Source organism: Heliangelus exortis, chromosome 12, assembly GCF_036169615.1.
Source record: "Heliangelus exortis chromosome 12, bHelExo1.hap1, whole genome shotgun sequence".
In the NCBI taxonomy this organism is placed as follows: domain Eukaryota; kingdom Metazoa; phylum Chordata; class Aves; order Apodiformes; family Trochilidae; genus Heliangelus; species Heliangelus exortis.
The window spans coordinates 7226725-7252011 of NC_092433.1; the positions used below are offsets into that span (position 1 = coordinate 7226725).

The 25287-nt window shown below is 53.3% G+C and overlaps 1 protein-coding gene across 7 annotated transcripts in view; it reads right to left on the reverse strand.

The window, feature by feature from the left end:
• Positions 1–197: 197 nt before the first annotated feature.
• The window catches only part of TEX264 (testis expressed 264, ER-phagy receptor), a 49838-nt gene continuing 24748 nt past the window's right edge, over positions 198–25287 (reverse strand). For all 7 annotated transcript variants that reach the window (XM_071755789.1, XM_071755788.1, XM_071755786.1 and 4 more), the window contains 2 exons: positions 7170–7341; positions 198–1069 (listed from right to left, as the gene is read on the reverse strand). In XM_071755789.1, the coding sequence (XP_071611890.1) occupies positions 756–1069; positions 7170–7341 (486 nt within the window). In that variant the 3' untranslated portion in view covers positions 198–755. The remainder of the gene's footprint in view (positions 1070–7169; positions 7342–25287) is intronic.

Genomic DNA, 25287 nt, shown 5'->3' on the forward strand with positions numbered 1-25287 from the left:
TCCCCGTTGCCCCATAGGGTTGTCTGGGTAGGGAGTAAGTGGTGAGCAGAAGGGATGCAGAGCCCTCCAGCAGCTCCCTGGCACAGTCAGGGTGGGGGGGGAGCCCACCCACAGCCCCCACCCACAACCCACTCCCCACCATGGTGCAGGATGGTGCAGCTGGCCAAGAGGCCATCAACAATGCCACCGGCCACCAGTGAAGAAAAGCATCCACTTTATTAGAGACCCCAAGAGCACCTGTGGTAGTGCCAGGTGGAGCAAGTTTACACGGGACATTTCCATTTTTCAGCGAGGGGAAGAGAAGAGGGGAACAAACCCAACTGACCTTACTCATGGCTCTTTGGTGCTAGAAAACACGTGGTGGTGTAGCAGAGAGAAGCTATCGGTGAGAGGGGCACCAGCAGAGATGAGGGGGGACACCTCTGCCATCCACCACCACCACCACCACCACCACCCCCCCCCCCCAGGACCCCTGCAAGGAATTTGCAATGCATCTAGAGACACACATCAACAAAGGCATTTTGCTGCCCCCTCCCCAGCCTGCACCTACCCCACACCATTGAGTGCTTCAGGAGACCCCTCCCACCTCCCAGCAACCCCAAAACAGTCTAACACCCTTTCTGCAAAGAGGGACAGAGGGTCCCAAGGAGAATCAGCAACCAAAATCTCTTGGCTGGAGAGGAAGGAGGTGGGGAAGGAGACTGGTTGCCAGTAACTCAGACCCTGGAGAGAGGTGAAGTGGCCAGGTCCCCACTTCACTCTTCTCCTCTCTCAGCAGCAATGGGTTCCTTGGTCCACTTGTCTGTGACCTCTTGGTTGCCTGCGTATCCCATGTCGGGCAGCAGGCCTGGGGCTCCCTCCCCATCCCCGGTCACCTCCAGGTCCAGCTCCTCAAAGGAGGAGCCACTGGCTCCCGACTCACTGTAGCTGTGCTCGCTGCGGTTGTCTGCCTCCTCCCGGCCACGGCTGGCTGGGAAGGGCATCAGGATGGAGGTGGCCACCGAGGTGTCTCTGCTGTCAGTTGTTGCCTCTATGCTGATGGAGCTCGCCTCACTTGTGGTGTCAGCCCCTGAGATGGAGAGAGAAGGGGAGAGAGTGAAAGCTGTGGGAAGGAGGCAATGGGAATGGGGTCTTGGAAGCTACCTGAAATCTCAGAGACATCAGGCTACAATGAAGACCAGCTCCTGCCTCTTGTCACCTCCTGGGCCTTTGAGAAGTGACCAGGCCAAGACAAGCACAAGCAGTCCCCGACCTCCCAGCTACATCCTGGTCACAGAGCTGCTCTCCATGCACATGCCCAGGGCCTGGCAAGCCCTTCCTTAGGGAGTATGCCACCAGCTCCTCTCACAGCCAAGCCACCTGCCTGCCCAGGTGGAGCTCTGGGCCCATCATCCACTCCTTGTTAGCTCCCTTGCCTTGTTAGCTTGGTCAACAACACAATTAAGGAGTCAACAAGAAGAATGTGTCAGAGAGGGACCAGCAGCTTGGTGCTGTTGCTGGAGCAACCAGCTGGGAGACAAAACCCTCCCGTAAAACATTAATCATCATTAATTATGACATCACAGATACATGTGATTAATTATGACATCACAGATCCACATCACTGATTACAACATCATGGATCCACATTGTTAATTATGACAATGGCAGCAAACACTGGGTGGGCTCATCTATCACAGTCCTCCCTGCTCCACCCTCCTCCTGCCTGCCTTGAGCCAGCAGGAAGCACTTCTGCTCCAGGGGCCCCATCCATGCTGGGCTGGATACCCCTGCCAAGGATCGTGCTCCCTACCAGGAGGAGCTCTGTGGCTTGCCACCAGCAGGGCCAGGAAGTGGCAGAGGATGGTGACAACCACAGAAGGGCTGCCAGGAGAGAGAGGAGAGCTCCTGATGCCATCTCCAGTTTCCCTGGGTTCCCGCAGCTGGCGTGCCCAGGGCTGGGCTGCTCACCCTCCTCCAGCAGCATGGTACCCACCAATTTTCTGGAGGAGATTCGCCAGGGAGGGAACCTTCCTTCCAAACACCCTTAAAATTCCTTTTTTTGCTGTTTTTCTTCCCTGCCTGGGCAGCTGCCAGCAGAACTGCTTGTAAATGGCAGTCCTCTGCCTTCAGAGCGGCATCATCCCACGGTCCTGCCAGCTGAGTGACGGCTGTTTGGAGAGGACCGAGCAGAGGTAGCAGGATGAGGAGCAGCCAGGAAAGATCCACAGACACTGCTTCATCCCACCTGGATAGCTTATGGGCTTCAACCTGCCCGGCAGGTGCCCAGAGAGGACCCTGAGCCTCCACCCTCCAGCCTTGGCCATGTCATGCAACCCCTTCAGCAGCTGGCACAAACCAAGCCCTAGGCTGCCCAACCAAGCAATGCCTGGTGACCCCCCCACCATGAAAAGGAGGAAAGAACCATTGCCTGCTGACACGCACTGCCTTTGCTGCAGCATCAGGGAGCTCCTTGACAAGGAAACTACATTTACTCTAAGTTAAAAAGGATGTTCTGCATGCTGCCAGTGAGTCGCTTGCCAAAGGGGATGGAGGCCACCAAGTGGGCGGCAGAAAGGCAGGAGATGCTGTCCCACCTGGAAGGACCTCAGCAGGGCAGTGGGTCAGCAGAGAGCCTCCAGAAAGATGGAGAGCTGTGGGAGGTGTGCAGCCCCTGAGCCTTGAAGCCACCTAAGGGTTTGCAAGGACTCTAGTGGGGTTCTCAAAAAAAAAAAAAAAAAAAAAAAAAAAAAAAAAAAAAAGAAATCCAATTAGGCCAAATTGGTGACCTGAAGACACAGAGACTTTCCCACCATGGCTTTGTGACAGTTTGCGCCATTCAGGATCATCCTGCATCCCTCTGAAACTGGGAAAAAGTGATCCCATCCCCAAGGCCATGCCCTGCCTGCAGCACCCCTCTCTCCTGTGTCACTGTGTCTGGGAAGCCATCACACAACCTCATGCCCCAAAGCAAAGGAGCTCCTGAGGAGAGGAGCAGCAGCTCAAGAGGGGAAAGACGGGGATGAAACTTATCCAAGTGCAACTCTGATCTACCACTGCAAGGAAGCACCCCCAGCAGCCACCTCCCTCTCCCTCTCTCCAAGGGATGACAATAAACCAAACCCCATTTCCTTTAAGTCAGGCAATTTTTCACTGCCCTCTCACTTCTGGTCACATTGCAGAAGCCTCAGATGGCAAATTTGCCCATTCCAGCAGCCTTGCTCCCCTCTGTGCAGGACAAGGCTGGCTCTGGGAATGGCCACCCAGTCTGGCTGGGGATGGAGGGCCACACCAGGCAGGGTCAGGAGACAGAGCTGCTGCTGCTAGAGATGGTGTGGGATCAGGAGGACATGGCAGGAACCTCAAGGTGTCCCGGCATAGTCCTGAGAAGCCAGGCAGGGAGTGTGGCAGGGCTCCAAGAGGGCAACCAAAGCCTTGATGGAGGGCGCCTTGAGGGCAAGCTCTTCTCTCACATGGAGGTTTCCAGCAGCCTTCATACCCCATTCTCCATCCTGCCCCAGGCACCTTACTCAGCACCTTGCTGCTGCCCGTCCCCTGTATCCCACTTCCCAGGGTTGGCACCTGAACCAGGAGCTGCCCCTGCAGCGGGATCCAACACAGCTTTGCCCTCTGGACCGCAGTGAGGTGCACCCAGTGGCCAATCTGTGGAAACCCCACTCTCAACTATGCTCCCCCAAGGCCAGCATAACCATCCCACTGCATGTTCACTCAGCAGCAATATGGAAGCTGGGAACTTTTAATTTGGGAAAAAGAGGCACAGGTGAAGCCCTGCCGGGGTATTGAGGAACCCCTCCAAGAGGCCAGGGCCATCTAAGAAGAAGGGAAGCCAAGCAATCAAGACCAAGACACCCACCAGAGACAGGTGCAACAGGAACCCACACTGGTGATAAGCCAAGCAGGGAGCCAATCCCCCAGGCAGCTCAGCCCTGTACCACCTCAAGTATCAGCATCCCAAAAATCCCACAGGAAAGGGGGACATCTCCCCTCCCACATCACCCCAGTGGGGCACTGAGGCCCAAAAGCATTGTTCCCCTCTTAGTGCACCCAGGCCCTCTCTTTCCCCCCGTTTAATCAAATATTCATCACTTTTGCTACTAAATAATAGATCAATGGGCTGAGGGGGGGGCAGCTCGCACATAGCCATCAGGATAGGGGCTGGGGTAGGCAGGACAGCAGGGAGGCATGGCAGGAGCTGCTAGCTGAGACCCTTCTCAGGACTTACAGGCAGGGAGAACAGGCAGGGAGAACAGGCAGGGCTCTTCAGAGGATGAGGCAGAGCACAGCAGGGATGCTGCACCCCGTGGCAGAGGGGCTCGGCGGGGGATGCCATCAGTTACACCCGGGAGCTGCTGGACAAACTCAGCTCCACAAAAACGAGCACCTGAGACTCTGGGCAGAGCCACGTGCTTAGAAACCATCTGCGTTCCTGCCAGCAAGCCCGTGCCGAGAGGCTGCTTTTGTTTGCTTTCACCTTCCAGACGCTGCAGTGGGGTCACACTGGAGAGCAGGATGCTGAGAGCGAGCCGGGAGGGCCCGCTGAACACCACGCTGATGCCAAAGCCCCAGAAAATAATTAAGTACAAAACTACTAATTGTGATTGACACTGGCCCCCTGGAGACCCGTCAGTCGCCTTCCAAAAATGCTTTGTGTCTTTCTGATGACCCTGATGATGGTGAAGAGGGGAAGGAATTGGTGCGGAGGAATCTGCAGCCTCGGGTCCCTTCCCTCTGTGCCGAGTGTGTTTGTCCTCAGCAGAGCTGTCAGCACCCTGGCTCTGTGCAGGGCAGCAGCAGAAAGCAGAGATCCTGAACCATGTCCTGCAGCCTTTATGGCCATTCACTTAACTCAGAGCCACAGACTTCCAGTACCTTGCAGGGTGAGCTCAGAAGCAAGGAGAGCAGACAACAGCCTAAATGGAGAGATATGCTCCAAGGTCAGGAGGCTCAATAAAAAAAATCTAAACTTTTTGTGCACATTCAAGTCACTTCATACTGCTTGGCACCCATGACAACAGGCAAGGAGAAATGGAGGCACTTTCTGTCAGGACCTCCCAGAGTCTTTAATTCAAGGAAAGTTTAATACAGCTGCTGGCAGGAAGTTTCATGAGGTGAGATCAAAAGGTGCTGTGTCCACACAAAGCATTACCAACTATGATGCTCAGTCTGAAACCATAAGGCATCTCCCGTCTTTGGCTGGGCAGAGGGGAGATCCACTGGCTGCCCCTTCCAGCAGGATCTCCTCTTGCACTGGGGGATCAGAAAACCCATGCAGGACTTCAGGAGCAAGATGCAGAGCCCAACCAAAGCAGCTGTCCCCTCCCCTCACTTTGATCCTGCTGCTTAACCAGGGACAGCCCAACGGCCACTTGATGGCTATGGCTGAGGCAGCACCAGTGGCCAGTGATGGTGGGACAGGGATGCTCACCAGGCACTGTTTCCATCTGCACAAGCCCAGGACCCCTCCAAGCTGCATCCAGTATCCAGTATCTCCAGCCCCAGGCAATACCAGTTGTGCTGGTGAGGCACTGTGGCATCATGGGGACACAGGAGATCACAGGGACCTCTGAGACCCTCAGGCAGCAGCAGCACAAGCAGCCCAAAAGCTTGTCATGTCCTTGACCCTCTGTGGCATCCAAAGAAAAGATGTGACACCTACCAGACCTGGTTCTGCCACCATGGCCAATGCAGACCAGATGATGATCATCACAGTGCAACATCCAAGCACAACTCCTTAGTCTCAGAGGCAAGACCAGTCTCTCAGAGCTGTTATTATTTTAAGATGGCTTTGTGCAGAATCAGCAGATGAGACCACATCAGATTGCACTGAAAAAAGCTCATCTACATGACTGGAAGGGGAGGGGTGGTGGAGAAGCCAACCCAGAGCTGCTGCTGGGGAGCCTGGCCCAGGGTCTTCAATATGAAAAAGTCCAATATCATTTGCTGTCTGAAATTGGGAAAACCTTCTTAGCCCTTCTTCCAGCAGGGCAGGGGACTCCCCCACTGAGGGCACACTAGCAGTGGCATCCCAGGGGAAGCACTGAGACAGATGTGGTGTGGGGCAGTAGCTGCAGTGAGCATCCCCTGGCTGTGCTGCAGGACATGCACCTGAGTGTGGCAGAAAGGAGCACACGACTGCTGAAGCCAACCACCTGAAGCAGCTTCTCTTCACAAGGGTCCTGCTGTCCCTCTGTAAAACCACAGGGCAACCATGGGAAGGTGCTAGAGCAAGGGGGCTGCAGGGTGCTTTTGGCCAACCCGGGCCGGTGCCCAAAGCAGCCACCCCAACACAAAGCAGATGAAAAGAAGAGCTGAGTGAGCACCGTGAAAACACGGGACCTCGAAGCGCCAGGAAACTGCTCCGATTAAACTCTTCATTGCACTGCTAAATGGACAGAGCTCTCAGAAAGCAATTCCCAGGCTTGCTTTTACGCCTCACTCGATTAAGAATTAAAGCAACCCAAACCTGAAGTTGTGTTAAAACAAATGACCAAACTCCCTGGGAGGCGAGGAGAGCCATCATGGTTTTTTCATGCCTGTTACACAAGGAGGTGGCTGCCCCTGCCAGCACCCAGCTGGGCTGGGCTGTCCAGCCCAGGAACTAGCCAGCTCCTGCATCTTGCAGACATGTGAGCATGTGGGCTGGTGACAGCAACTAACATTTTGGGTTACTATAGCACTGCTGTTCTGCGCCTACAGCCATTGTGGTCCCTTCCTGTATGAATACATCCAGCCTTCAACAGATCTTGCTGAGCAGATGCTATCGGGCAACTCCACCACCAGCTACAGCAACCTGGTATTTAAGCTCTTTGCAATCCCAATATGTAACAGATGAAGATGAGATCAAGGAAGATGTATATGACAAGGAGAAAAACAAGCCCAGCTGCAACCAAAAGCTGCAAGAGCCAACTCTGCTCTGACAGCAGCGGGCTGGCGGCTCGGTGGCAGCTTGGCCCTCGCCCCAATGCCACAGGGGTGCCTGGGTGCTCCTTGAGCACAGTGACATCTCAGGGTCAAGATCCTACCTCAGCTCGGGATAGGGAGAAAGGGCATGCTGAGAATCAGTGGTTGGGCACCAGGTGGGTGCAGGTCAGCACCAGGGACACGAGGACCCCACCTTTGGGAGGGCTGATGCTGATTGATAACAGAGCCCGTGCGCAAGCCACGGATACCTGTGATGTCTGTCTGGGCATCCTCGGCCTCAGCTGCAGCAGCCCTGCTCTTCCTCTCCAGTTCTTTCATTTCAGGCACATAGAAGTCCCCTTGGCGGGCGAGGGGACACACAAAGTAGATGCGGTCCTCCTTGTAGATCTCAATCCGGGGGTGGGCACACAGCTTCCTCTCCTGAAAGACAGCAGGAGAGAGTGGGTCAGGTGTCTGCCCTCACCTCCCACCCTCACAGCCCTGCTCCTTGTGGACCTACTGGCCTGGCAGCATCACAGCCCAAGCCCTTTACTCACAGACACAGGGTCCCAGGGAGGAGCAGTGGGTCCCATCCTGAATCCACAGTGCTGCTTTCCCTGACACTACAGCCCCCGTGTCCCAGGGCTGGGGGGGGTTCAGCCCTGGGGGGGAGCAGCCAGACAGGCTCAAGGAGGAGATGTCAGAGCCTCAGGGAGACTCGGCTCCACCAGTCCAGCCCTGCTTTTGGTAAGCTCGTTTTGGGCTGGAGCAAGGGGGTTCGGGAGCCCAGCAGCTGTTTCACACAGATCTGCCAACTCCCGGGCCCCTCCTGGCAGCACAGCCCCACGAGCAGGCATAGCACTTCTCTGCTAATTAATATAATCCAGAGCCGACAGCTCAAGCAGCTCCTTTCAGAACAGCGAGGGCAGGGGGAGTGGGAAATGAATCCCTGGCATTTCAGACAATTTCCCCCTCCTCCTCCTCCTCCTCTTTCTCCTCCTCTTCCTCACCCCACCTTCCCCTGGCAGCACACTTCAAGATCTCAGCCACCCTACCATGTCAGGGACCCCTGATGGGGACATGTCCCTCATGGCCGTGCCCTAGCCCACACCAAGTGGGGGCTGTGGGGACTCTCAGGGTGCCAGGCCTGGGCCAAGGAGCAGCTGGACCCCTCTTGCCACCCCCTCCTCACCCGCCTGCCCACCAGCTGCTTGCTGGCAGAGGGGGCGGCTGATTACAAGCCGGGTGAGAAGGGAGAGCATCTCTTTAGTGGGTTTTCTTTTTTTTTTTTCCTTCCCCTTTTCAGATCACTGACAGCTTTTATTTAACCCTGCAACCACCCCGGGATTATCCTCCTCCTCCTCCTTCCTGCCCCAACTAGACTCATCCTCCTCCTTGCACAGAATATCCTCTCCTTCCTCCTGCTCCAGCTAGCCTCATCTTCCTCCCTGTCACATCCCCCCTGGCATGTCTCACCCTGGATGTCTGCAACCAGGTGCAGGGTCCCTGTCCCTCCAGGACTCTCCAAAGCCAGGGCTGGACCCTCCCCAAGGATAAGCCCTATGGACTCATCAATCATGACCTTACAAAAGCCTGCTTGTTCCTGACCCCCCTTCTGCCCCTGGGGGTAGGGTCCAACTGGGACCTGGGGGATTGGTCCAAGCTGATTTTGAATCATTTATTTCCCAGCCAAATTCCAGCACTGCACAGAATCCATGACAGAGGGGAGCCAATGCCAAGCCTCCCCCTGGCAGCAAGGTCACCTGGAGACCCACCTCCATGCTGGCAAGATACTGGGGAAGCAAGATAGAGAAAACCCCACATAAGCCATTTTTAGGTTTGTTTTCCCAGGAAATCCCTCATGAGCTGGGTCTGTGGAGCCCCAGTCTGCCCAGCAGCAGCACCAAACCCTAACAGAAGCTTTTACCCATCCCATCCTGCTGCCTCCAAGCCTGACTTCCATCAGGGTCCCTCCTCCATCCAAGGAAGAGCCACATTCACAAGCCTGGTGCTGCAGAGACATGCAGGGATGCAGGAGGGCTTCCAAGGCACTTAGAGCTTGGAGTTCCCACTCACAGGCAGGTGAAACACTGACACAGGCAGATCAAAACTGTATCAAATAAAAACAAGCCAGGCTGTTTTTAGCAGCAGAGCAGAGGCGGCTCATATCACTTCTGCTTTTTCAGCAACAACTCAGACAAGAACCCTCCCCACCACTCTGCCCCTTGCTCTGCCAACCACAAGCCCATCAGCCAATCTTCAGCTCAGCTCATTATTTTAGGTTACATCAACACGTACCAGAGATGGGTACTTCCAAGGTTTGCAGGTTTTTTGGATGCATCTAGCTTGTCCTATACTGCTTAATGGAGATGGCGACAACTCCCAGGATCTTAGAGCAGAAAGATCTTCACTAATTTCATGAGGTCTTTAACATATCTAAAACCTCAGGATTCCAGTCCAGCCTCCAAAATATCCCAAGCTAACTTCCCAAAGCCCACCCTGGGATTCCTAAAGAGCAGATCTGGGACATACCCTCTCCCTACAATTTATCTGGGTTGCTACAACTCCCTTTTTCAATTACACAGCCACAGCAGTGACTCTCCCAAAGCACAAACAATGCCCTCTCCATGCACAAGAAACGTGGGGATCGTGGCTGTTTAAAGAATAAAAATGCACAGCTGTATGAAGAGCAAACCCACTCTTGAGCCCAAATGCTGCTTCACAGTCAAGGACTATCCTATAAGAGAGATGAGGATGCTCCACCATGCCAAGGTGGGAAGCAGCTTTGTCTCCCCAATGCCAGAAGAGCCCAGGTCCCTGCAGCCACAGCCCATGGTCATGGACCAGGTTAGAGGGACGATGCTGAAGTGACTACCAATGCCAACATCATCTCCTTACAGACAGCTGTAAGAATGCTTAATACTTGACTTCTTCTCAATTCATCCAGAGGTTTCATCAAAAGGAAATGGAGCAAAGCCAGAGCTGGTGGTCCTAATTCACACCCGTACAAATTAAGTTGGAAGCCAGGCCTGCAAGCTGGCCTCTGCTTCTATGCTTCTTCCCAAAGCAACCCAGTTCCTAGCAAGGCTGCTGTAGAGCTCAGCACCAGCAGCTGGGCTTTGGAGAGGACAACATCCCCAAGAAGGAGCAGCGAGGCAGCAGCCAGGAATGCTGTCCCATCTGGGCTGGGACCAAAGGGATGAAGCTGCATAAAGAGGAAAGGGTGGGGGCTGAGAATTGAGGAGCCAGGACCCCAGAAATGGACAAGGGGATCATCCAAAGGGGATGCAATGGAGATGACCCTTGAGACCATCCCAAAGGAGATCAGGAGGCAGGCAGAGGCCAGGGAAGAACAGGAAGAGATGCAGCAAAGTGCAATGAAAAGGACAGAGTGGGTTTAGGACTATCCCAGAGGAGAGGAAGGTTGTGAGACTGCAGCAAGGAAAAGAAACAACCCAGAGAGACTGGAGAGCAGAGTTCAAAGGCAAAGGTGTAAGCAGAGAGCAAAGCAGGGAAGGCTTAACAAAATGGCAAAACAACTGAGACACTCAACAGGCAATAAAGGACTCTGCAACTGAGGAGGAAGCCCCTGGCTAACTGTGCAGCTAAGCCAACAGATGGAGCAGCAAGGTGAATGTGGAGTCTGCAAGGCAGAGCCCTCGAGTCAAATCAAACAGAGTGCAACATGGGTGGAGGAGCTCAGCAAGAGGTGAACAATGGGATGGCACTGGGGCCAGGCTTCTGGCTAGGACAGCAGGACCCAGTAAGTAGGGCAGGGAAGAGGACTCATCCCTTTGCAAGGTTGTGCCATGCTACCTCCTTTCTCAACCTCTGCTGGGAGCTTGCCCTTGCTATGTCCAGCAGAGATGGAAGTAGCAGTGCTTGTTTCTGTGCAGCACAAGGCTTTTTTCGGTGCAGGACCCTCCAACAGGCACCTGAAGCATTGGATTTATTGCACATAATAAATACAGTCAAGTTACCCATGCACAGCAAAGGCAGATGCATCCAGAGCCTGCCACTTTAGTCCTGGTATGCACAGCAGCTCCAGCATATGCCTGCTACATCAGACTCCTTGCTTCCTATGAAGCCAACTCCTTCTTGGCCCATCTGAGGTGGGGTGCTTCTCACCATCATTTAATGAACAAGCTTTTACATACAGGAAGACTTTTGCACTTCTGTTTCCCTGGTAAGATAACACCCTCCATTCAAAATCTTTACCCTTGGTTGTTTCCAAATCACCTGTCTCCTTGTGGGACTTTCTCCAGGTTGGCCTCATCCCTATAGGAATGAAGTATCCCTTGCTCTCATGCATCAGAGAGGACAGCAAGGTTATGAACCAAACCAGCATTTCAGGAGACCTTCCCCAGCAGCAGGAGGTGACAGCTCCCAAGCAGCACACATCTTCCTCCTCTCCACTCATCCATTAAGTGATAAACCCCAACACCTACCCATGGAACAGCTTGTGCAGGGCCTCCTGCCCCATCCCCAGGCAGGCAGGAGAGCAGTCCCAGAGTTATGAGAACACAACAAGGTGGCTGATACATGACCTGCAGTCACTAAAATCCAAGCTGAATCATGCCAAAAATTGAAGGAGGTGGTGGGTTGCTCACACTGCACCATGCCCCGTGGTGCCTGCTGGGAAGCAGAAGGTAAGCTAGGGCATTGCAGGGACTGGCTTTGTCACTCTGTCAGGCTCATCTGCTCAGGAATTCAAATGCCACCAACTGGATCTGCTTCATCTCCCACTGCTGGAAAAATTCAGCTTGTTAGGAGACCAGTTAACAAGCCTCATGGCTGTTCTTGGGATCCTTGCCATGCCTGGCTATGCCAGTGCTGAGGCTCCAGTGACTGTCCCAAAATGTTCCTAGGGTCACTGGGAAGGTGGTGGGAAGGCAGCTGCTGTCCTCACCCTGCTCCTGGCCATGAGCCCTGTGGCCCTCCCCAACTCATCACCTGGACATGGAGCCATGGCTTATGTGGGATGATTAAGCCACACTATCACAGAGTCACTATTTTGGGGGCTGATGGCTGGGAAGAGGCTTTCATAGAATCACAGAATGTTTAGGTTGGAAGAGACCTCCAAGATCACCCAGTTTCACCTTTGACTAACACCACAGTCAACTACTAAACCACATCCTTAAGACCAGGTCCAAATGCCTTTTAAATGCCTCCAGGGATGGTGACTCCACCACTGCCCTGGGCCATTCCAAAGACTGACAACCCTCTCAGTGAAAAAATGTTTCCTAATATCCAGCCTAATCCTCCCCTGGTGCAGCTTCCATCCATTTCCTCTGGTCCTTTCACTGTTTACTAAGGAGAAGAGGCTTTTCCCCTCCTTGCTCCAACCTCCCTTGAGGTAGTTGAAGAGAGGGATAAGGTCTCCTCTCAGCCTCCTCTTCTCCAGACTAAACACTTCCAGCTCCCTCAGCTGCTCCTCATAGGACTGGCCCAGATTGAGGGATGCTAAGGGACACCTCTCCACGCCCCCACTGCACCAGGGCTTCCCTCCCTTCATGTATTTCACCACTGTACCTGGAAGAGGGGCAGACAGTGGCTGCAAACAAATGGGGGGCTTGTGCCCATCGCTGAGCATCCCCCTGCCTGGCCAGTTGGCTGGAGTATCATCCCACCCTCACTGCCACAAGTGTCCCCTCACCTATGCCACTGGGGTCTGGGCTGCTCCAGTTGGTGCCAGCAACTTGGCTGGCACCCAGCAGTGTGGGGGGACCCCCAGGGGACCCATCAGTCCCTGCAAGCCAGCACCTCCTGCCTGCTCAGGCAACACGACTCACTCAGGTCCTGCTTCCAGCCAGAGGCATCCATCCTCTCCTCCTCCTGGGGTCAGATGATTTGGCCCCAGGGATTTAAAAAACTGTGTGGAGCTGAAGGACCCTAAAATCAGTTGCTAAAATTAGAGCTGAAACTGAGCCACTAGCTAGGAGTGGAGGGAACGTGCCGCGTGCCACATCCTCCTCACTTCCTCACAGGCTCCACACTTGGTGTGTCATCTCTGCTTATCTTAGAGCATGGGCACTAGGGAGTGCAGAGAGGCTTTGCAATTCAGTTTGCACAGCACCCAGTGCCTTTCAGCACTCTTCCACTTCAGCCATTCCTTGCTGGGCCATCTCCCCATCCAAGACCCAGACTATTGATGTCCCTGTTTCTGTTTCTCCTTCCCCAGGCAGCAGCTCGAGGTTAGAAACCACTTCGGTCCCAAATCTGAGCTGATGAAAGCAAAGGAGTTGGGCAGGGGCTGGGGAGGAACCATCTGCCCAAGAGATGGGCAGGGCAGGAAGAAGAACGAACTACTGCCAGGCGGATGTGCTTTCTACCAGTAACACACCACATGTCAAGGAAACCCCAACATCACAGCTTCCAGGGTGCATGTGGAGCTGGCAGGCTCTGCCTCCTGGCACAGCCAGCACTCAAGAGCCAGCTCCAGCACATGGCACAGCCCCCAACACCAGGCTGTGAAACAGCTGCTGCTTCCCAGCCTGGAGAAACTCACATTTCAGAGGTGGCGAGACTGCTCCCATGCACGTGCACTTTACTTACAAATCCTCTGGGGTGCAAGGTGTTTCTCAAACAGAAGGTGATATTATTGCAGTCAGGAAAAGGCCACTTCCATCAGTCAGCAGGAAGATCAGGAGGCACCGAAGGACAGCAAATTCTCCAGGTAGCAAAAGACAGCGCATGGCAATTAGCACCTCCCACACACATCAGCACCCTTCCCTGCCCTCAGCACTACTTTCCCCCTTCCCATGGCAGGCCCCATCCATGCCTGCAGCCTGGACACTGCCCTGCCCATGTGGCAGTTCTGTGGCTTCAGGTCAAGCAGGTGAAAATCAACCCCCAAGATCCTCGGAGGAAGGGAGCACATGGGGACCGTGGGAGCTGTGAAACACCAGGCTGGATAGCTGGGTGAGTTTTTCATTTTCACCTTGGTGAAGGCAGCTCGCCATGCAATTTACACCTTCCCTGCTTGCCTGCCTCTGCTTCCCGGGGCCGAATCATCAGCTGCTCCCATCCCAGCAGAGCTGCAGAGAGGCAGCTGCCAAGCATGGCCAAACCAAGGCAAAGGAATGAGCTGGGGGGGTTGGTGGGCACAGGAGGTCCCAGAGCCCTTAGCAGGCTGATGAGGACCAGACACAGGCTCTCAGGGCAGTGCTGGAAGCTGCTGTGAAAGTTGTCAACACTTTTCTTCTCCCTGGGCTGGAGATGGAGATTCTTTCCCATCCTCCAGGAAAAGGGAAGAAGCTCCAGCCCCACCTTGCTGCAGGCTCTGTACCTCTTCCCCTTCCAGCGCCCAGTTGAGCTACAAGAGAAATCCTGCAGCATATTCAGGAGCATTCTGGGATGGGATGAGCTGGGCACCAAGTCTCAGAGAGACAAAACCTTTCAGAAAATAGCCATGGGCAGCCAGAGCCCCCAGCATGGAGGAAGGACAAGGCTGCCAGCCTGGACACGCTCAGGTACATCAGTCCACATGCTTCCAGGGAGATATTCAACTGCCCTGACTACAGGAATGTCACCTGCAAACTAAGGAGCAGATGGTGCAAAAACACACAATTCACAGGGCTTGGGTACCCCCTGGTGTCATGGTTATTTGGTAGTAATTAGTCCTGGAGGAGAGAGTTTCAGAAGTGAAGAAAACTTTTGCATAAAAAAAATTGATTTTGATAAAGGCTCAGTGCTTCTCAGGTCCCCAAGTTCTGCTTTGCTCCTCTATTCACCATAGGTAAGCAAAGTCAGCTGGGGAGATGGTTCTCACCAGCTTCTCAGAGCTCCACTCTATGTCCTCACATTCTTCCTACTACTCAACCTCAACTGCATCCCTTCCTGTCCTTCCCCATCAGTACCACACACTCTCCAAAAGGGACTTTGGCTTTAACTACTCTGAAAGCTCAAACACTGGATTCCATTATAAGACATGAAATCCACATAAATCCACAAATCTCCTCCCCTGAGGAACCAGTCCTGGGTTCCTGTCCCTAGGAACTGCATCACTACATGAGTGTGCGAGTCAGCAGCCACATGTGAAAGGTGGTTGAGAGTGTAGGAGAGGAGGGCCACAGCTGGAGAGGACTGCTTCTGCTCTGGAGCATGGGTCTCCAGGGGCTGATGCTCTCCTTCCAGCCCTCAGAGGATGGTTTTTCAGCATTAATTGCAGAGATGAAGAGGCTAACACAATGACCTCTGCCATCACGGATGACTGGCGCAATGCTAAATCGCTTTGCCTGCTCCATTGCCTCAGTAAGGCTGCCAGGAGCAGCAGCTGTGGCAGCTTCTCTGCCTCTTGTCAGGAAAGGGCCTTGCAGGAAAGGAACTGTTGTGCAAGATGTTCTCATGCCCATCTCACCTCTTCCCCAACCCCCACACAGAGTATCACACAGGTAAAGAGCTTCTTTGAAACCTGGGTCTTTGTTAGGCTGCTGGCAGTAAGCCCTAACCTAGATCCCTGCCTACCCTGAGGTTGTTTCTTGCAGTGACAGATCTTCTACCATGGCTAACTCACAGGTCCTCATCTAGATGGACATTCCCAACCCACCTGGATGGCTTTATCTGCTGGGAGACCACTCATGTGAGCAGTTGCCCTTCTGCAGGTAGGACATCCAGTAGAGGTTTGCCTTTCCCAACCTTCTCACACACATCCTCACCCACAACGAGTCCTGTGATGAAATCCTTGTGTCAAAAAACCAAAACAACAGAAATAAATCAGGAGCTCCCAAACTCTGCTGTGACAGCCAGTGCCCACAGCATGTGGGAGCTCACAGTCTACCAAGCCAAGGTCCAGGTCACCCTCACCCCAAATCTTAGCCCTTTCCTCTTGTTCTTCAGTTCCACAAGCCTTTCTCCCAGCATCACAGACATCTTCACCTGCTCTTCAACAGCTTGCTTGCCACCAGGACAAACTTAGGACACGTGTCACATTAATGCCTCTGGGAAGAAAATGGTGCACTGGAGTAAATACCCCCCATCCCTTCCTGCCTCCTTGAGCAACCTTCTCTCTCTGCAACGCCCCCAGCTCCCAAGATTCACAGAATATATTTCATGATGAGCTAAGCTCAGCCTCACACCACCCCTTCTCAGCTGAGAAAGCTGAAAAGGGAAGCTGAAGAATCTAACCTTGCTGAACTCACACAGATAAAGCCACCAACAGCCTGGAGCAGAGCTGGAATGCAACCACCCTATTCCCAAACAAAATAGTCCTTCCCTCCACACCAATGAGGAGCCAATGTCAGGCTTATCAGCCTCATTTGGAAGGCAAGAAAGGCCATCAAGGAGGAAGATCAAGTGAGTTTCAGCCTGGCTTGCTGAGGAGGAACAGGTAACACGCTTGTGATGTCCATCAGCATGTTGCCAGTACACCATGCCAGCAAATCTGATGGCAGGAAGCAAGTTTTCAGAACAGAAGCATCTTCCAAACTATGAGCCAAGTGCAGCCAACAGTGGAGAAAGGCTGAAACCCTGCTCAGGGATGCCTCAGGTTGCTCCGAGTGCCTGGGACCCCTCCTGGGCTCTCTGCTGCAGGACACTCACTCACAGGCCACCACTCACCCTCAGTTCACTACTCCTGATTGTCCTTCCCTTGCCCCAGGGACAGGTGCCCCCATGTTTTAAAAGCAAGCCAGAGACCAGGACAGAGGTCTCTCCACAGGCTCCCAACAAAGCCTCCTTCAAACCCCCCCACCCAAGAGCTTGCACCTCTAACCCACAAAGCCAGCAATCCCACGACACAGAGAGCAAGCACCCCCAGTGAGCTGGCTGGAAAGGCAGGCAGATGCCAGGGGAAAGTAGGGAAAGTGAATGATTGGCACCAGGAAAATTCACCAGGGACCTCAGGGACAGCCAGGACACACTGCACATGCTGACCAACCCCTTCAGCTGCCCTGCTGGGTGCCTGCCTCCCCTTTGCAGCCCTCATCCCCTCCTCCTCCTCAGCCAGCCAGGGACCCCAACACAGGGTGCCAGGGGCTCATTCCCTTGGTCTGGAGAGGAGAACACCTGCCAAGCATGCTGGGGGGGCAGTGGCTGGTGGTGCCACACACACTGAGTGCCTCCAAACCAGGTTCTTCTGCTGGCAACACAGCAGCAGGGGAGGGGAGCAGCTGCTTCCAGTGACCTCTGCAGTCTGGAGACTACTCCTCTGCCTGCACAAGATTGTGAGTTTGACTGTGCAGATCAATCAGGAGATAAATTCAAAGCAAGTTAGGTGATGACAGAACCCAGCCTGGCTCTGCTTTTCCACAAGTCTGGGGCTTTCAAGGTCCCATAAGAGATGCTGCATGAGCCAGGAAAGCTTCAGATATGCACCATGCCACTAAGCTTTCCAGATCTTTCCCTGCCAGGGAGCTACCTCCCAATCACTGCTCTCCTGGGTACCCCAAACCTGGTGCAACCCTGTGAAACATCATTAATGGCAGCACATCACCCAATGCTGCAGCCACCAGAGCTTTCCCTGATCCTCACCAGTGCCCCCTGAGACCCAGAGGACACTGTGGTGCCCTCCCTTAAGCTCTTGGTACTTGGAGGATGAGTGGACTTCGGGAAGGCGTCTCTGTACCTCATCCCACCCTTCCCCAGGCAGCTGCAGCTCATTGTGGACTGTATGATCTTAGAGGTCTTTTCCAACCTCAATGATTCTATGTAGGCAGGAGCAGACTCTGCCTCACACTGCTGCAGCCCTGACCGAAGGCTGCTGGGTCTAGGCCAGCAAGAGAGAAGGGTGCTGGTCCTGTGCCCCATGGCACAGCATACAGTGAGATATGATCCAATGCCACAGGTCCTACAGTAGCTCTCGACAGGAGACAGCTTTGCAGGGAACTGGTGGAAAATGCAGGCAAGGTCTTCTCAGGGAGGCAGGAACTGAGGGAGGTACAAGTGAGCACTGCACCTGGAGATGCACATGAGAGGAGGAGGATGCAAGAGCAGAGAGAAGCCAGTGCCCCTCCCCTGTGGGCCCCGGGGAATCAGGCAGCTCCTGCAGCTCCTACAGCTGCTCCCACTTTGCTCCTCTCCTGAACCACTCGGCACAGAAGTACCAAAGCAAGTCTCTCCCTGACACTGACCTCCTGATAAGCTTTTGCTAACTCATGGTCTGGTTACTGTACTGCTGGGCAGACGTTACCCCAAGCTGTGAATCCGCACAGCGTGAAAAGAAGAGCAGCTGGCCACAGCAGATGATAGATATCTACCTTTCTGCATGTCAAGGAGCTGCCATCAGCTCCCAGCAGAAATAAAACCCAGAGGAGCAGCTGGGAGTTAACAGGCTCTCCACTGGCAGGGAGAAAACACTGGTGTCCACAGTGGGAAGGAGGCCATGGTTTCCCTCCCTGCAGCCTTCCCAGGGTGCTTCACAACCCCCACAGAGTGGAAACAGAGACTGTCAGCAAAAGCACAAAGCCAGCAGATGGCTGTGAACAGCCATAGCACATCATCTTCATCCCCATGGGGCCAGGACACTCCTTTGGGTTTCATCTGAAAGGCAGCAGCCCCCAGCACTGCACTGGGACAGGGACTTACAAACCAACCACTCTCCCAGCTGCCTTGACAGTCTGTCCTTGACCTTCAAGCAGCATTTTGGTCTCAGGATCCACCCCACAGAGCTGCAAAGATAAAGAAAATTGACACTGTAACAGCTTTAAATATACCAAGAGATCTTCTGGCTTGTGTATGGGAAGGGAGCAGAAGCAGAAATTTCCAGGGGTCCTGCGATGCAAGCATATGCCCATTCTCAAGTTATCCCTATGATAAGCATCCAGAGTCAGGGATGCAGAGCAGCTACCAACCTGCCTGCACTGCTGGATTTGGCTCCATCATCCCCCTTCATACCTGCAGAGAGTTCTAAACCCCCACATTAGCAGAAGATGAACAGGTAGACCCATAAGTGTCTGGAACAAGCACCTGGTGCATATCGTATAATCCGCCAAAAAAACCCTAAGTCACCCCAATTACTCCATCACACCAGAAACTTCCAGGCTTCCTTCCGCTCCCTAGGGACCTTTGAAATGTAAAGCCACACTGTTCAGTGTCTTTTAATTTGGAGCTCAGCCTCAGACTGGCACAGCTTCCCTGAGCTTTAGGAGGAACACAGCCAGGCAAAATGTAGATGTGCAAAATCCGGTTGCCAGTGGCCTGGAGGACAAGCGCACCCCAGTTCCCACTGGTGACTCCATTTTGTGGCCGCAGTGTCTCTGTTTCACCATCCCAGTGCCAGAGGAGGCTAACTGAGAGTCCTGCCCCTCTCCCTGCCAGCTCAGGACTCAGGCTCTCTTGGAGCAGCTGGCAGCCAGCACCCCTCAGATGCTGCCTTAGTGTAAGCTATGGCAGAGCTCAGGCTCTCTGATGCAGCTCCAAAAGCCTGCAAAACCTCCCTCAGCTCCCCTGCTGCACACAGATCTATATTTTGAAACCTCCAAGAGGTAAGCTTAGAAGAAAGTGGACATGGTGGCCAAGGAAATCTGTTCCTCCCCCAAAAGCTGTACCTAGTCTCTGCTCCACAGCAGCACAGAAACCTTCCTAGTTTCACTCTGCTACCCAGGAGAGATGATTCTCCATTGCCACCTCCCTTCTAGGAAGGTTTGCTCCTCTCATCTGTGCTGGAGACACATCCTTTGTCACACTAGAGCCCCAGCCCTCCCACCAGCCCTGGCAGGGCAGAGGCATCCTACTTCAGGGAGAATATCCCTCCAGCAAAGCCAGCAGGAATGCCTCCTGAGGCATGAGCCTCCACCTCCTCATGCTCAGCAAGAGCACTGAGTAGCCCAGGAAAGGCAAACACTGGATGGGGACAAAGAGCAGGATGTTGCCTTGGCACACCCTGAGGCTCTGGTCCATCAGCTGCTGACCCACTAGAGAAAGTAACAGATACCTTCAGCCTCTTATCAACACAGGAGAGAACCTGAGAGAAATCAGCTCAAGGGTGACAGAGGACAAGCACTGACTCATTCCTGAGCCTGTCCACAGGGAGTCTCTGCCTGCTCTGCCCACTGTGGTCTGACAGCAGGAGAACAAAAGCAGCTGCTCACTCCTATGTGACCAGGTGAAGAGAAATGCCAGGTGCTTGTCCACCCAGCACACTGGCCATGAAGGCAAAGAGGCTCACCCCAGCTTGCTGCTCACCCTGGGAAGCAGCACAGGAAGCCTGGACACCCTCACCAGGCTGAGGACCTCCCCATCACCTCCCTCAGGGAAGTTCTAACCTGAAGCCATCTCTGCCAGCTCCAGGCACAGGTGTTGGAGTTACAAACTGCCAACATTTCTATTAAAGATTCATAATTTTCTCTAAGCTGGCTGAAACACAGAGGCTGAAATAAGCTTCCACATGCTGGAAAAGAAATGGGAAAAAAGGAGTCTCAGATCTGAGGGCTCCCAGACACTCTCCAAAAGCCTGCAAGCCAAGAATTAAGCACACCTCAACCTTCTTCTTTCAAGGAGCTCACAAACCAGGGCTGCAAGCTGCTCCAGAGCCCTGCAACAGCAGAGCCAGCTGGAGGCCACAAAGATAAACCTGGTCCTCACAAATCTGGAGGGGTTCAAGAGGGCCAGTATTTGGCAGCATGATTTTCCATAGCCTGTCAGGACAATCTGAGTTCAGCAGCAGGTGTTTGCTCCTCAAAGCTGGATAGGAGGTACTGGGTGCACGTGGGTCTACGCTGAACCACCACATCCCTCTGTATCCTGCACTCGCTCTGCAAAGGCTGCGAGTCCCTACAGGTGCAGGCAGAGTGACACCCACCAAGCAACAGCATAAACAAAGGAAAAGCACACAGTGAGCCTGTGAAAGCCTTCCCAAGATGTGAATGACAACAGAAGCCACTGAACTTGCCATGGTCATGACAACTGGCAGGTCAGGACACCTCCAGCCCTCTGCTTCCACTCGAGGCCACCAGTGCCCAGTGGCATCAAGTTGAATGGCAACCGAAGGGCAGCAGCTGCTGCAGGAAGAGGCAGGAGGGGTTTATATACATACATACATACATATATATATATATATATATCCCAGCCAAAAGAAGAAACCCTGAGGGACTTCCAGAGTGACCCCCTGCTTTAGAGCAAACAGCTGGGCTCAGCTGCCTCGCTGGTGCTGTAGCCACGGATGCAGCCCCAAAGCCAGCGCTTTGCCTTTGGCCCATAAGCTCACAGCACGGGAAGGAACAAGAACTGATTTTGTTCTTTCATCCCTGTGATCTGATGACCACCCAGCCTCACGACTCATCCATCCATGTTTTGACTCAGTGCAGAAGAGAAATGTTTTCATGCTCCTGCCCTCCCCAAAGCGGGGCCTTTCCTAGCATTTTATTCCTAACTAGAATCGAAAAAGTGCAAGATAGTCACAGCACAATGGTCTCTTTTCTGAAGGTAAAAAGGCTTTCAACTGTATTATCTCCCTGTCCACAGGTTTCAAAGTGGAAGCTTCACAGTCAGGGAAACTGGGCCAGCAGCATTTGCTGGAAAAGAAGAGTATTTCTAAGGAGCTGTTTCGCATTTGATCAGGTTCATTTTGCTGTTTCTGAAGCCTGGCACAGCTGGCAAGGTCTGGCTTGGAAGGCTACAGGGAAGAACCAGCCCAGACAAAAAACTCATTAGGACCCTAGTAAAATAACTGCAGAGTCAAAGATCAATCTTATCCTCAAATTAATTGACTGGCTGGCAAGGAGGGAAGACCTCAAGGTTTGGGACAGTGTCGCTGCTTGAGAGAGCTGGACCTGTCTCCAATGCCTGACAAAGAAAATCTCTTGAGCCAACTGCATCCTCCGGGATTCTCTATAAATACATCTGGGGAGAGCACACATACAGATTGAGTCGATAAAAAGATCTGACAGAAAAGCACTGTAGAATTTTACTATCCCTCCTTGCCCAAGGCAAACCATTTCAGTTCTTTCTCTCCCTTGGATGGGCACATGAAGCATCCTCAGCTTCCTCCATGATCATTAATCCTCACTGCAAAGGCAAGGGGGGAGCAAATCTCTGTGTCTGAGTGGATACACCTCTTGTGACAATTTTGCAAGGCTAGGTAAGTCATTATGAGGCTGCAAGCCCCAGCTTTCCAAAGCAGTAGCTGGGAGAATGAGGTGGCTTCTCTTTCCCTCATGGGATGAAAATGTCCTCAGCAGGACCATCAGCTGGGCAGGCAGCCCTGGGCTGGGCTTTAGGTCACCGGGCCACCATGGATGCCCACATGGTTTAGCTTGCATAGGAAGGCAGGTTACTGAAGTTTGCTCTACTTCCAGAAGCTGCCTTTGGAAACGCTGCTGGAAAAGGATTTAGGCCAGTAATAAGATCAAAATGCTGGACACCATGGGAAAGCATCCACAGTACCAGGGACCCAGGGTGATTCCCCAGCTGGTACAGCCTCCTCAGGGAGATGGTGGAAGCTTTCAAGATGCCAGATAAATCTCATCCATGATCCCTTTCACATAAAAGGTTGGACCAGATGATCTTTCCAGGTCCCTTCCAACCTGGGCTGTTCCCATTCTATCATCCATTAGAACAGGGGAGGCCACAGTGGCTGGGAGCCTGCTTTCCACACCAGCCACTTCCCCCAGACCAGGACTCCTCTGCATGCTGCTGGGGCAGATGCTTGCACAAAGCCAACAAGATGGGGAAAAAACAGGTGATTTCACACATGAGACAAGCTGCAGAGGCAGGAAAGGAGCCTTTGTAACTACCAGAGCTCAAAGCTGGCCAGAAAACCTCTTTTCTGCTCAAAGCAGCGACGCTGACAGAGCTGCAGTTTTACACCTGCCCCCGTGCAACCCAAGAGCAGAGCTGGAAAAGAAGCCACGTGCTTGAGAGAGGAAAAGTGCTTGCAAGCACGAGGTGGCAGAGCAGGACGTACAGTGCTGGCACATGCAGGGCAGCTGGCACACCAGCGTGCCTGGCACAAGTCAGCCATGCCAGCTCACCAGGGCAGTGCCCAGCACAGGCAGCACTAAGGCACCCGCTCGCAAAGATCAGGGAAATACTGACAGCAAATGAGTAGTGGCCTGGGGCTGCCAAATTCCTCCTGGAGAAGTGGGAAAGAAGGGATGCCTGCTGTGAGTGGCAGGAGACATGACGCAGAGCCCCAGATGCCCATATGTTCCATTAGTGGCACAGGAGGAGTGTGTTTCCCTGCAGACACAGGTTAAATGGACACCACTCTGCTCCACAAGCCCGCCCCGAGCCAGGTCCAAAGGCCCCTACAGTGTTAAACTACATTGCCCACCAGAAATCCTTTCCACCTGGCTCTGCTCCCAGCCTGACCTCATGGGCATCCCGCTCTCTCCTGCCCGCTCCCCCTTGCAGCACAGAAGTGAGGTCTGTAGTGCTCAAAGGACTGAAACTTCTTCAGAAGGTTTTGATGCTAAAAATACTTAGTAAATAAAAGTTGCCCTGAACACACAAACTGATAGGATGTGACATGCAGCTGGGGGTTGCCAACCAGCACGAGCGGGCAGCCGCGCTGGAGAGAAACCACTGAAAACCAGCTGTCAGGGCAGGTCAGCAGGAGATGGACGTGCCTCCAAAGGCATCCAGCCCATGCAGGGACACCTCAAGGGCCCTCTCCAGTTCCTGCTGTTGCACATCAGCCTCCAGAAGGGCTGGGATTGACCCAACCCTCACCAACCCTCCTTCCCAGCCTGAGACCAAGAGCTTCGCTGGCACACACCAGCCAAGGGTGCCCTCCAGCCCTGCCAGCCAACCTGCACCAGTGCTCATCCTCGACATCAACCAGGCTGTTGGGGAACCTGGGATTGGTAGGGAGAGGCTAGTAGCTTGCTGGGAACCCCATCCTTAAAATGTGTTTCCCTAAAACAAGGTAAGGCCAAAACCTCATCTACTTATATCATCTCTTTTACTGGCAGTAGAAACAGGGTGTGTAAAGATTTGGTGAAAGAAGGGAGGCTTCTGGACTCAACGTGCACCACCCCACACCCCAGCATCCACCAGCCCCTAGGTGACCAAAAATACTCACCAAGGGTTCCTAAAGGAGGAGACTCAACCCACAATGCAGCACTTACAGATATGATAGACAGGTGACAAAGACAACATCACTGTTGAGGACTTCCTTGGTCATAGGATAAACCAAGCCAGCGTAGTATTTGAGCTGGATTTTGTTTCCAAGAAGTAAAAATGTGTAGTATGGGTCTTTTGTCTTCCCCCTCATTTCCAAACCCTGCTGCTGAGTGATTATCACCAGTGGGGCAAACCAGGGAGGTGGTTTGTCATTAATCCCTCACTGTGAGTCACACCATAATGCTGAAGTCAAAAAAAATGACAAAAGCAAAAAAAAAAATCCAGAAGGGAAAAAATTCACCCCCTCTACCAGAAGCCTGCTTGCATTATCCACACCAAGCATCCACATCTCCACAGGGTTTCCCAACATCTACCTTCTTCTCACTATCACCCACTGGAGATGTTATGAAGTGGTTGGTAACACCAACAGCAGAGGTGACTGAGAGACAAGCACCAGGGACACCCCCAGCCTGCTGCTGCTGCTGCAGCCCCTGGGTACATAACTGGTTAGCACTGGGAGCTAGGCAGGTTCATGGCAGTGCAGAAGCTACACGTGACCCAATCTAAAGCTTAGGACCCATGCAGACACAAGCACAGGCTCCCAAAACACTTCCCCCAGAGTCTGTACCCTTAATCCAAGCCTCTGCCAGCCCAGGGCCCAGCAGCCTGTCACACTGTCAGCTCTGGTCTTGTCTCTGCCATCCATACGAGTTAGACATGTCAAATCCTCTATGACTCTCAACAGCTTCCCCCCCCCCCCGACATCCTGTTTTTATTTGATGCATGACAATTACTTCCCAGCAGCTTCAGATACCCTCCTGTCTTCCTGGAAATTCTACAGATGTATATTCTGGTGCACACCAACTTAAATGGAAGGTCATCCCACCTAGCCAGGCAGCTGGGGCACCAACTCTTCCTACAGCACCCATGAGCCCTCAAGGCATCTGGGCACAGGAAAAGGGAAGGAGGGGGATGGCGACCTCCATCTCCCAGAGAGAACCTAGGCTGCTCACACACAACAAACTGGTGTTTAAAAAGGCTTCATTCACAGAGACCATGAATAAACTAAATCAGTCAGGAGAAGGAAGCTAAGTGGAAAAACATCCCAATAATTGAGTCCTCTTTGCAAATGTTTTACCAGCTGCCAACCCTTGACCCCAGCCCCCTGACACAAACAAAAAGATTGCTCCACGGTTTTGCTTGTAAAACACAAACTGTCTGGGACAGGAGCACAGTTCTGCAGACCTGCACTTACAGCAACTGAGAGAAAAGCAACATCAGCAGATCTGAGCAAAGCCACCAGCCATGGCAGTGCAGCCAGGAGGGCAGGAGGCAGAAGACAAGATGCAGCCATACTCAAAGAGTATGTGGCACCAAGGCTTGGCT